The sequence below is a fragment of the Berghia stephanieae genome, chromosome 3 (assembly GCF_034508935.2).
Source record: "Berghia stephanieae isolate SIO BIC M18660-M18661 chromosome 3, UCSD_Bste_1.3, whole genome shotgun sequence".
Taxonomy (NCBI): Eukaryota; Metazoa; Mollusca; class Gastropoda; order Nudibranchia; family Aeolidiidae; genus Berghia; species Berghia stephanieae.
This window is the reverse complement of record NC_088362.1, coordinates 48927619-48940766: the sequence shown is the minus strand read 5'-3', so window position 1 is coordinate 48940766 and position 13148 is coordinate 48927619. Positions and strand designations below refer to the sequence as shown.

General features: G+C 35.4%; 1 protein-coding gene across 6 annotated transcripts in view; it reads right to left on the bottom strand.

Moving 5' to 3' along the window:
• Positions 1–397: 397 nt before the first annotated feature.
• Positions 398–13148, bottom strand: part of LOC144967914 (uncharacterized) — a 32426-nt gene continuing 19675 nt past the window's right edge. For 4 of the 6 annotated variants that reach the window (XM_078905676.1, XM_078905677.1, XM_078905678.1 and 1 more), the window contains 2 exons: positions 6015–6390; positions 398–3656 (listed from right to left, as the gene is read on the bottom strand). In XM_078905676.1, the coding sequence (XP_078761802.1) occupies positions 2171–3656; positions 6015–6390 (1862 nt within the window). In that variant the 3' untranslated portion in view covers positions 398–2170. Of the gene's footprint in view, positions 3657–6014; positions 6391–6679; positions 7918–13148 lie in introns of those variants that run through there. The other 2 variants (XM_078905681.1, XM_078905679.1) reach the window with 2 other exon arrangements.

Here is a 13148-nt window from a genome sequence, read left to right as displayed (position 1 = left end):
TCTGTGGGTTTCACACAATCTTTTGACTGTCCATTACCTGAGCATTTATATAGTGCAATATCCACTAAACGTGCTCAAAGCGCTTTACAAGGGGTCCCTAGCCAACAGCAACACGAAACATGTAGAATGAGACTTGACGCCTGCTAGGCGATATTACATATTTTTATTCGGACATAGACAATGCTGTTATCGGCCAGGTACTCATTTTACAACTGAGTACAGTGAGAGAAGGTGAGTAAAGAGCTTTTTCAGTCGACTCAACTATGCGGGATTTTCCGTAAGACCACATAGGCACACAGGCGTTTTTATGGTCTAAAAGTGTGACAATCTTTTATAAAACTAAAACCAAAAACAAACAAAAAAATGATTAAACAAGAAAAACAAAACTTGACATGAATTCATTACAAATATATATCTTTGTTTTATTGCAGAGTTAAAGTTAATGACAATTTTAAAAAATTGTTTTAAAATTTACTTCAAAATAAAATTTGTATCAAAAAGTAGAAATATTTTCTAATTCTAGGTGATGCTAAACTGCGAGAAACTGTATAAAGTAATAAACAAAATTGAATATATATTATAACAACTTCATAAAAGAACAGAATTACCAAACACGGAACGCTTTGGCCTCAAATTTCTTCTTTAGCCAATAACGATTACAACATAAATACATCACTTAAAACCCAAATAGACGGCAGAGAAATAGTTGGCACGGCTTGTCCGTAAGAAAAAAAAAAGATTTTTAAGTAATGCATTTTCTATTCTTTTTATGATTCGATGAAGAAGGGTTGTGAGCCCCAAACGTTCCCTGTTTGGTATTTTCTTCTTTTATGAAGTTGTCATACTAATTTTGTTCATTACTTTATTATGGGAATATTTGTCCACTTAGTAGGCTGGGTGGGGATCCTGACCTCCCATAGCGGGCAGGGAGGTACATACTGTGTCTTCTATCGCCTTATATCTGTTATCCAACATGCTTTCTGTCTTTGTCTTGGAATGGGATTACTTGTTTTTTTCCTGGCCCTCGTCGGAGTCCTGGCTGGGAGGGAGACAGTCAAATGCATAGCTATTGTTTTGGGAGATGATATTTTTTTCCTTGTAAATCATCTCTCTGTTATGTATTATTATATTTGTTAGTTTTAATGTTTAATGTAAGCATTTGAGTGTATTCCTCTTTGTTGGATTTTGTGCTTGTGTGCGGATGAGACTTATAGGTGTCTCAAACTAAGTACTTTGATAGTGTGCTCTTGGAATCTACATCTGATCCCCTATTTGTTCCCAATTCCCCTATGTCTTACTTTTTCTTGGGTGCTGTATTTGTAATTCTATAACTTTTTACTATCCTATTTTCTTCCTTTTTACTGGCGCTGATATAACCTAAATGTGTTGCAAGCGCCGTAAAACCCTTAAAAACAAAACAAACCACTTAGTAGGGTTTGGTTTCACCCTAACCTGAGATGGTGTTTGACCACTTTGATCAGGAGACTTGTAAGAAATCAATTTTTTCCGTTCAAGGGTCAATTGTGAGCTGGGTTTTTTTGTTTGTTTTTTTTTTGTTTGTTTGTTTTTTTTTTTTTTGCTTTTTGTTGTTTTTTGTTTGTTTTGTTTTGTTGTTGTTTCTTGGGGGGGGGGTTGTTTTGTTTTGTTTTGTTTTTTTGTTTTTTTTTTTTAAATAAAGCGCAATATTATAGGCTCGTATATATGTAGCCAAAAAGATTTACGGAGGGTCCCAAGTTAAATGCACCACCTCTAAACAACATTGTTACCATCCGAGTACTAATACTGTTTGTACAGCTGAATTTTGTGAGAAATGGCGGTCCCGATAGCTCAGTTGGTAGAGCACTCGCTTCACATGCAATGGGACTGTGATCGAAATCAGGTGCAGTCGAGAATTTATTCTGACACTCCCCCACCCCTTGTCTATTCAGCAGTGATTGGGTAGCTGGATCTGTTAGGCTGGCGTCCTATCCAAAGGGTTGCACGCATTTGCTGTGGTCCGTTTCACGCAATAGAAACCGAGATAAACTCCGTCTCCGTGAGCCTTATGGCTCTGAAGGACTACTTTTTCATGAGAAAATGTGGGTAAAACGTACTCCACTCTGCGCCGTCAGTAATGGGACTTGTCTTACGTGAGTCTTCTAGATAACAAAGCCGCATATATTTATTAAATTTAAGCCTTGGGATATGTCGCAATGATGACTATCAAACCCACCAGGTGCACAGATGATGTCCAGATAAAACCAGAAAGGTATCCGTAATTTTCCATCAACACGGCCAAAACAAAGGTTGCCAAGACGTATCCTGCTGTAGAGAATATTTCAACGACGCCCAGTTTAGCACTGAGATAGTCTCTACCGAACCATTTGATGAGGGCAATAGTGAACACAGGGTACAGGTAATTGACAAAACTGGAATTGAACAACGTCACAAAGAAATACGCCCATTTATTTAGTTGGGCGCAGAAATACATAAGCATGAAGAATAAAGATATCCCCGTATATATGACGATAAAACAAAGCTTGAGCCCAATTTTATCTAAGACGAGTCCCCAGACGACTGTGGTAAAAACGGCCGAGAAAGACATTACAGCTGCTAAATTTGTTAGAAAATGGTCGTCTTGTATCCACTCTTGGCCGTATATTTTGAAGTACACGCTCAAAAATAAGCGTGCACTGCTGCCAAAAATGTACACGATAGCAATTTTGTAAAAGGCAACAGATTTGAGCAGCCCTAGAGCAGTCATTGTGACTTGAGAGCGGTTTTTTGAAACTTCGAGCGTAGACTCATCATGCTCATTGTTGCATAGGGAATTTTGTCTGTCCGTAGAATCATTTCCTATAACATCATCTTGACCAAAATCTCTTTCCTCCATTCTGTTTTTATCACATGTTTCAGTTCTACTACGACATTCACCATTGGACATCAATGCTACTTCTCCACTCTCTTCTACTTCGACTTCGACATTTGTGTCATCAAGCTGAAATTTTGTCAGTTCTCTGCTTGAAATTGTGTTGATATTGTATCTGCTCGAAACTGTTTTCGAAGAATCATTGACAAGAACGCTACATGCGTAGGAGGAAGGATCGAAGCTTTTACTATTTTCAATAATAATATCATGATTAGCAAACAAATTCGAGTCTTCATTTTTAAAACCACAAGATATATTACCATCACCGGAAAACGGGCTTCCGTTTTCACCTTGTCCCTGTCCATCTATTACCTCTGTACTCTGTGCCTTTCTTTCTTTCAGCATTAAAAATCCCAAAATTGTCAAGCCCAACATAGTGCTTCCTAGAATCAAGAACATGGATGGGATTCGCTCCTGAATCGAAGCTTGAGAGAATATTCGCATTTCACCCATTTTTATATCCGGAGACAGATTTTGAGGATTTGTGTACCACGTGATAAACTGGTTGATGATAACGCCTCCTAGCGGTCCTGAGGACAGGACAAGGGAAGTAATTGTACCTGTACGCTTATTTAGTCTGACCACCACGTAGTTCTTGAGTAGAAGCCCTTCGTACAATCCGGCACCAAATCCAATGAAAATGCATAGCATGACGAAGAAGGCAGATTCCGAAACATTGATGGTGAAGCAGCTTACAAACCATGCTCCGCTTTGGAAGATAATCCCCAGACCGATAACAAACCTTGCCCTGGTTGAGATGACAAAACAAAGAAATAAGAAAAATGATTTTTTTTCTTCTCAAAAGACACATGTCAAAATTGTTTGATTTAAATACATTTAGATTTTTAAAAATATGAATATATACAAGGGTGGGATAAAAAGTTTAGGAATTTTTTTGTAATAACTCCATCATTTTCAGGAATAATTCATTCAACAAGACATCAAAAGAAAGCTTTATAATGTCAGCTACAGATTGCTTACTTGTTTTTCGACAAAGTTACCGTCACAACCAACACAGAGCTGCCAACGCCGCACCATTCGTCGTCAAAAAAACTGGCGTCATTTTTCTCTACACCAAGATTGGACAGCAGCCTTTACGTCTTTGATGCTTTTAAAGTGGTTTCCTTTGAGATACTCCTCAATTTAGGGAATAAGAAGAAGTCTGAAGATGCTAAGTCGAGACTGTATGGTGGGTGTGGCAAGGTAGAGAAATACATCTTCCTGGGTGCGGTTTGAGTATGTTGACTTGTGTGGGGTCAAGCGTTATTGTGTTGCAATTTCGTATTTTCCTGGCGTCGCACTCTTTTCTGTCGGGCTCGGCAACATATTGACCGGAATTCACTATAGGTATTCAAAAAATTCGATATGAACAACACCAAAGTCCCAGAAATTCGGGAGCAGCACTTTTCTAGCTGACGCCACAACTTTGAACTTTTTTGGACAAGAGGAGTTCTTGTGTCGGTTTTCCATTAACTTGCGTTTGCTCTCTGGTCATAATGGTGGACCCATGACTCGTTTCCAGTGGCTATTCCCTGAATAAAGGCATCACCTTCGTCTTCATACCATTTCATTAGTTTAGAGTAAATTGTTTTGCGTTGCCCTTTCATGTCACTTGTCAACATTCGTGGGATCCCCCTGGCCGACACTTTTCTGTATCCGAGGATCATGGTACGATGTGGCGTACCCTTTCCTTTGAAATTCCATTTTTTTTTTTTTTTTTTTTGTAATATCAGTTTTCTCGACCTGTCATAATCATGTTTTCGACTTCAGTTTGATTACTGACGCTCGAGGCACGTTGGGGCCTCCCGCAACGAGTTTGATCCTGAAGTTTTGTTTCGATCGGGTCTCCTTCTTCCATGAGTCACCATAAATACGTTTCATTCTGGTATGGATTTCAATGGGTGAACAGCTCTCAGCATTCAGAAATTCATTGACAGCACGCTGCTGAAATCGCATTTATTTTGGTGCAGCCATTTTCATTTTTTGTTTTGACCGAGGTTGTTGACCTCGCAATAGGACAAAAGCGATTACGTCACGCAGAGAGGTCATTGGCCTTAGAAATTTTGAAAACCAAATGTTATTGTTCTAAGTCAAATATCTTTGAAATCATAAGGAAAATTGCAAAACTTTTCAGCCCACCCTCGTATATTAAATGTACTACGACTACTACTACTAATGCTACTACTACTACTACTACTACTACTACTACTACTACTACTACTACTACTACTACTACTACTACTACTACTACTATACTACTACTACTACTACTACTACAACCACTACACATACACACAAGTCGAGAAATATGTACAGATTCAAATTTATTATTTTCAGATAAACGGTGTCGACTACCAAATCATAAATAGTTATGTACCACCAAATTACTGATTCACCGTTCGATTATTTGAATGTGTTTGCAGACTCGACCACGAACGAATTTTCCCATAACGCTTTCGAAGCAACAGCAAGTAAACGATTGCGTTATAACGATTGACTAATGACGTGGAAGACAACGAAGACCTTCCTCGGAGTCATTTCAGATCTTTGCTTTCTTCCACGTCGTTTGTCGATCTCTTTAGGTTGGGAACGTACTGGGTGGGGTTCCTGACCTCACATAGTGGGCAGAGAGACACTTACTGTGCCTTTTACCCCTCTATAATATCTGTTTTCCAACATGCTCTCTGTCCTTGTCTTTTGATGATATTACTTGGTTTCGTCCTGGCCATAGCCAGATACCCTAGTTGAGAGGGGAACATTCAAATGTATAGTTATGAGTTTTGGGAGATGATAATTTTTGACTTGTAAATCATCTCTCTATTTTGCACTACATTATGTTTTGTTTACATATTAATATTATATAACATATTACCTTTTCTTTGGTACTTTAATTGTACAGTAATTCTAAGTTTTTACCATCCCATTTTCTTCCTTTTTACTGGCGCTGATATGACCTTAATGTGTTACAAGCGCCGTAAAACCCTTTAAAAAAAACAAAAACAAACAAATGGGGAGCGTAATCGTTAACTTGCCAATGTCTTCTTATCCATGATTAACGGTTCCTAAGTCTATTAGTATAAGATCAGATAAAATCTAATGAGATCACCTTATGTAATTGGCCAGAGCTCCGCCGAGAAAGGTTCCAACCATCCAAGCCGTGGAGAACACTGGTACAAACCATGACTTCTGTATACCGTGCTGCGTCAACTGTTCATAGGTGATGTTGTTATCTTGTGAGCTGAAGTTGACAGGCGTGACGTAATTATGCGTGTCATTGACTGTATTTGTCGAACTCTGATCAACATGGATTGTTGACAGTTGTCCGGTGTGTAGTATCACGTAGGAGGGCACGTACACAGCGAGGTTTCCAAGATAGAGAAGTGGTCGGGATGGAATATGAATTAGGAACACGCCGATAAGATTCAGAATTCGAAGCACTTTCGTCTTACGACTTTTCGGAAACATGACTGTGTGGTCAATATCTGGGTTGGATGAGGGAAAAAAACATAAATAAATTTAAATACACACAATAAAATCACATAGGTTACCGATCTTCTCAGAACGGCATTATGCCGAGGTGAAACAGATGCCAAAAAAAAGTAGTTTCATACAAGTAGTTGAGATGACCAGAAATTAGAGATTTGAGTTTCAGCCACTTTAAGACACTATGTCTGTTGCTTTTAATTTAATGAAAAATAAAACAATGAGCCAAACGTCACATTTTGGACTACAAAAGAGATTTTAAGTATGTGAATGACACCGACATAATACCTTTTTAAGCAGGTGGGTCACATATAGAAAATGCAGACACTAATCGGATCTATCGCATTTCAAAGGTTTGACCAAGCACTTTTAAAAATCCAACATAGCATACATAGAGAGAAAAACAATCCATCCAATGCCTGTTACAAGTCCTTTAATACTATTACAGTGCACTATTAATCCGTCTCTAACAATAACGGTTTGGGTACATAGTAAATGATAAGGGAACATAACCACGAGCACTTACACACACTGTTTGTTCACCTGGGTACAGAGGGCCGATCGGGGTATTAAGTTGCTTTATACTGAAAACACAGAAGAGTAGATCATAATAATCTACCTTATGTGACAATATGCTTGTCTTGGATTTGGCTCTAGTATTGTGAAATATCATTAAAGTTTAGAAAAATTAAGAATATTGAGGTAAACTAAACTGTTCCTTTTATGGAAGTGAAGAAAACTTCATTAAAAATTGTTAGAAAACCAGACTTTTTCATACAAAGGTTGGCCTGATAACATTGTAGGGTTAATAGAAATTGATTTTTTTTTTTTAATTATAAATCTTATATGAATGATAATGTTAATGATACCTAACAGTATTTATCATTTACGCTAATAATAATAATTGTTGCAGAATTTCATACGTGCATTTTATTTTCTATTTTTGTATTCAGATGTCGATTGCGTCAATGTTTGGTGGCTTTCAATGTTTTGATTTGAGATCTCTGTTGTAGTCTCTTTATACTTTTCTTCTCCTTCTTCTCCTTGCTATCGAATTTGTATATATATTGTTTACTTGTATATGAACAAGTTGCATTAGCAAAACAACAAATTTGTCGTTTCTGGCATAATTTCCCTTTTTTGTGGCATTTTTGAGGCATGATTTTTGGGGGGAAATTGGCATTTTCCTGGAGGGACATAAAAGCTCAAATTTGTTTGTTTGTTTGTTTTTGTTTTTGTTGAGGTTATTTGTTTTTGTTTGTTTGTTTTTTTGTGTTTCTTTTTTTTTTTTTTTGTCTTTTGTGTGTTTTTTTTTTTTTTAGTTAGTTTTGTTTTTGTTTCATCTTTTTTTTTTTTGGACACCTTAAAAACAGCAGAGAAAAGTGGAAGTTTCAGAACCCTCTGGATATTGTTCTATAAGACAAAAAAGGCACGTATTTCCCTCTTTATTCCAGTAAATATATAACACAAAAATTGTAGTTTTCTCTAAATGATGTAAATGTGACTTATAACCTTTTGATTCTGAGCTCCTAGTGTGAAATGTTTAACTTTCAAGTAGCCAACTGATGGGGTTATAAACCTTTTGTAATCGTGCCTAGAGCCGTGTCATGTCATTATGATAATTGATAATATATAATAAACTACAGTAGTTAGAATATTCAGATATCCCAGTTACGTGAACGTTATGTAAAAATATATTGCTCTATGAATGTAATGCTGTTTTTTTTTTCTTTTCTTTCTCTTTTAACCTTTCATTTTATTATTATTATTGGGGGGGGGGTGCTATTCGGAAAAGCCTTCAATAAAAGGTGCCAGGCACTTTTCTTTTCGATTGATTTTCTCTCGATAAGCCACAATGCAGAGAAAATGAGCATTTTTGTATTGCGTACTTAATATCCACCAAATGTAATGAAAGAGCTTTACAAGGGGTCCCCAGCCAAGAGCAACACTTAAATTGTCGGACAAGATAAAATAAATAGATAGATAAAGAAAGAAAGAAGAAATAAATGATTTCTGTTTCGGAAGAATTGTTGTCTCGTGGTATGACACTCGCCTTCGGACCTCTAGGTTCTGGATTCAAGTCCCGCTCTGAGCAGCCCAAAAGTTGAGTCCTTGCAAGGGTCTCTTTCACACTCTCTCAGTGTACTCGGGGTGTAACATGAGTATCTGGCAGTGAACAGTATCATCTCTGTCAAAAATAAATTGTTATTGCCTACAGCCGTCATGTCATGCTTAACCCGTTATATTTTTTTTTAACCCAAATTATTTAAACCCATCGAAGCAGAGATGATTTGCATATATATATATATAAGTAGTAATATAAAAAGCATGAGAAATCCTTGTTAAATTGTTAAATTAAAAATTGCATGATCAGCAGTTTATAACAATAGTGTGTAAGTGTGTTATAGTATTACACATGTGTAATAGGTGTGTCAATTGTATTATTGTTGTGTGTTGTACACACTTTGCAGTTATTTTTAATTGTATTATTGTGTGTTTTACACACTTTGTAATTATTTATGTCGTTAATATACATGCGTAGGAGAAACCGTTATTAAATTGTAAAATATGTATTATCATTGTATTATAGTATTGTGTAAGTTTGTTATAGTATTAGATATATATGTAAAACGTGTGTTAATTTTATTATTGTCGTGTGTTTTACACACTTTGTAGTTATTTTTAAAATTGTATTATTGTGTGTTTTACACACTTTGTAATTATTTCTTAACATACATGCGCAGGAGAAACCGTTGTTAATTTCTTTAATATGTATTATGATTATTGTATTATAGTGTAATTGTGTTATAGTATAAGATATATCTAATCCTTGTGTTGATTGTATTATTGTTGTGTGTTTTACACACTTTGTAATTATTTCCGTCTTAGATGTGCGATAGCTATATTGATAAGGTTTTAAAAAATAGATAACAAAAAGTCCATGTTTTAATATCATTGTCCTAATGTAATGTCTGTGAATAGATACGAAGATGCAACGTCACATAAGTTAATAACACTCACTTTAAACAATGTTGATATATTTTAGAATAATAATAATCATAGGTTCAAAATTACTCATAATAGATCTCGCATCTCTATTCGGATTTGAACTTGAGACATTTTCGTGCGATAGATAGACGCCTTACAATTTGATCAATAAAGAATCGGTGTGTGTGATCACGACCACGACTCATGGTCGTGATCAACACAATTCGTCGTTTTCTTAGGATTCCTGTCTTCCCTGAAAGCCCACAATCGCGCAGAAAGCTTACTCAGCGAAAAAAGATGAAACATAATCAATAGTATTTAAAAAAAAGACTTATTGCGTTGTATTGATTAAAGATCCATTTGTTCCTTACATATTTATTTCAACAGGCTGTTAAACTTTCATGAAACCGACACGGTTGTTGTATTGAATTTCACAATTCTTATTATTTAAAACTAACACTTGCTTGGTCTATGGAGATAAAGTGTTTGCGTAAGCGTTTAAAGTCATTTCATTATTGCACGTTTTATCAGAGAATTACATGATGTCAAGTCACGTTTATCGATATCTTTTGGCAAGAAATTATTGACGAGAACTATATATAATAGAGAGTGATGAAAGCTACTTTACCACGAGGGGAGAAGAACAATTCAACCATGGAACCTCAAAAAATTGGAGAAAGAAATATTTTCGTAAGTGTAGGCGAGTTTCAGGGCAAATTAAAAACTCACATACGCTATTATGTTGACAAGGACAACGAATTAATCCCCCAGAGAAAGGGGATCGCATTAGACACCGAAGAGGTCAAAGAGTTAAAGAAGATAATACCAAAAGTATTAGATTTGTTCGAGAAAAAAAAAATCGTTAATGGACGAGATGGACAAAATGGAGAACAAGAAAACTAAGATTAGGAGGAAACGGAAACGCGATGACCAGGAAGATTGTGAATAGAGATGAACCATTATTATTATTTTTGTGAATCATTTTTTATTAGTCACCATTGTTATATATTTTAAATTTTAAAACTTTTGAAAATACCCGAGTTTTCTCCTCCACCGTCGATCATCTACCGGACTTTAAATTTTAATATGTACTTATTCTTCTTTATTACAGAGCTAAAAATAGTAGATTTCAATATGATACGTCATTCAGTTTCGAATTAAGAAAATGGACCAGTTTAAACAAGAATATACAGCAATATTAGCAGAAAAACTCTCAGAAGTGCTCTATGATTTTTGTGAAGGATGCAAAAATGTGACTGACAATCAATTAGGACACACATGCGTCGAATACGACGAAGGTGAAAAGATTTTCTTCTTTTTTGACAAAGCTTTCAGCAAATTAGATAAAGACAAAGTGATAAAAAAGTCAAACAGGCCTTACATCAAATGCTAGAAGACAAGGTGGGAGCGGAAGAGACCTTTCAATTTCTCGCACTGTCGAGAACCGACTGTCGAGATACAAAAGTATCATCTTCATCCTCATCATCACCTGGATCAAGGTAATTTATATTTTATCCTTCGTCATTATTCTTTTTAAAATTATTCATTTGGTTATTTGTCCAATTAAAACATTGTAAAGTTAGTGAAAAAACAATTGTGACACAAGAGAGAGAGAGATAGAGAGAGAGAGAGAGAGAGAGAGAGAGAGAGAGGCGTTTTGTTTTAGCTGATAATTAAGAATTATACTATACTCATCATCATCATCATCATCATCATCATCATCATCATCATCACGATTATATTATTATTATTATTATTATTATTATTATTATTATTATTATTATTATTATTATTATTATTATTATTATTATTATCATCATCATCATCATCATCATAATCATCATTATACTCATCTTTCCCCAGTCAACCAGAACCAGATCGTAATTAATCAAGCCACAACCGTTCCTTGGACTTCAGTACCTCAAGCCTTTGTTCCATTCTACATCAACCTCTGGAAGCTCGTTCGGTATTATTAAGATATATATTTATTATATTGTTTGTTTGTTCGTTTGTTTGTTTGTTTGTTTTTCTTATAATTTTAAAAATGTATATTTGTGATATTTGTGGTAAACAATATAAGTATGTGTACAACCTTACGTATCACAAAAAAATTAAGCATGAGCAACTGTATTCTTGCGATTCATGTACTAAAATATTTAGTTCAAAGCAACGCTTAAATTACCATAAATCGAATGTTAACTGTTTGAACAGTCCTACTTATCACTGTGACGTATGTCAAAAACTATTCAAAACTAAATTTAACCTTAATCGTCATAAAACCGCAAAGCATCAAAAACAGACATTAATTTCATGCGACATTTGTTCAAAAACATTTACAAGGAGAGATAATTTTAAATCACATAAAGAAATATGTCATGCTGTACAACAACAAAAACAACAACAACAACAACAACAACAACAGCGACCGTCTTTACTCGCTACCTCGTTCTTCGAAAGTAACGAAGAAGACGAAGCCATAAATTCGATAATACAAGAATACAGAAATTCTATAAGAACACATTATACTGAAGGGAGACACCAGTCTGTTTATGTAATTGAATGGCACTCGCCACATTTTATAGAACAGCTGAAAGAAATATTTTATAGACAAGAAGAGAGGTTCAAGATAAATTATAGTCACAGTTTTCTACTCCAACATAAAGAAACAACTGAGTATAGATTTTTTCACGCATCGAATAATAATCACAGAGTCTTAGAAGTTCCTAAATTGATAGGTAACTGGGAAGATTTCAGACAATTTATAAATATCGTCAAAAATAATGATGATCTAGATTCTGTTAGTGTAAACAGAGAAGACACCAAATGGTCTGTACATTCTATCCTTTCGACTAATTTTTACGTAGATAAAATACATTATTTTCCTATAGGTTGTTGTGATATTGAGCTACCAAGCGATATAATAAATAATAAAAGTATCTATTCACTACATCGTACCCAACATGGAAAACCATACAAAGACAATCTTTGTCTTTTTAGATGTCTCGCGTTATTGCGAGGGGCTTCAATCCATGATTTAGAGACTCAGACACAAAGTCTATTCACTGTTTATAAGGCTGATAAATGTAGCAGTTTTACAGGGGTTAAATTAAACGAAATTGAGAAATTAGAGAAACTTTTTGATGTAAATATTGATATTTACAAATATATCGACGTCGCATCATCTCGATTTACTTTAATGAAAAGAAGCGACTATACTCATTCGGCTACCATGCGCGTTCTACTCCATCACAATCACTTTTGCTATATCAAGAATATTGATCAAGTTGTTAAGACTTTTACTTGTAATAAATGCAACAAATTATGGAATTCTCACAAGAGGTTTTTAGCTCATGAGAAAATATGCCAAGGAGATCAAATACGTCACCATTACCCTGGTGGTGTGTATCAACTCGCTTTGACCGATCTAGAAAAACTGAGAGAAGAGGGAATTGATATCAGTCCTGATTACTTATACCCATTTAGATGCGTTTTTGATATCGAATCTTATTTTGAAAAAGATGATATTCAACAACCAAAGTCCGAGACTTCTAAAACAACTTATACGCTCAAGCATGTACCCATGTCGATAGCTATCGCAACTAATGTTCCAGGATTTGACACTCCTGTGTTTTTCGTATCAGAGGACGATCCCCGGGCGCTGGTAGATTGCATGGTAGATTATTTAGAGACAGTGAGCGATCACGCCTTTTCTTATCTCCGTGACGTTGTATTTCACCACGCTTATGAACAAATTGAGGATAATCAAAAA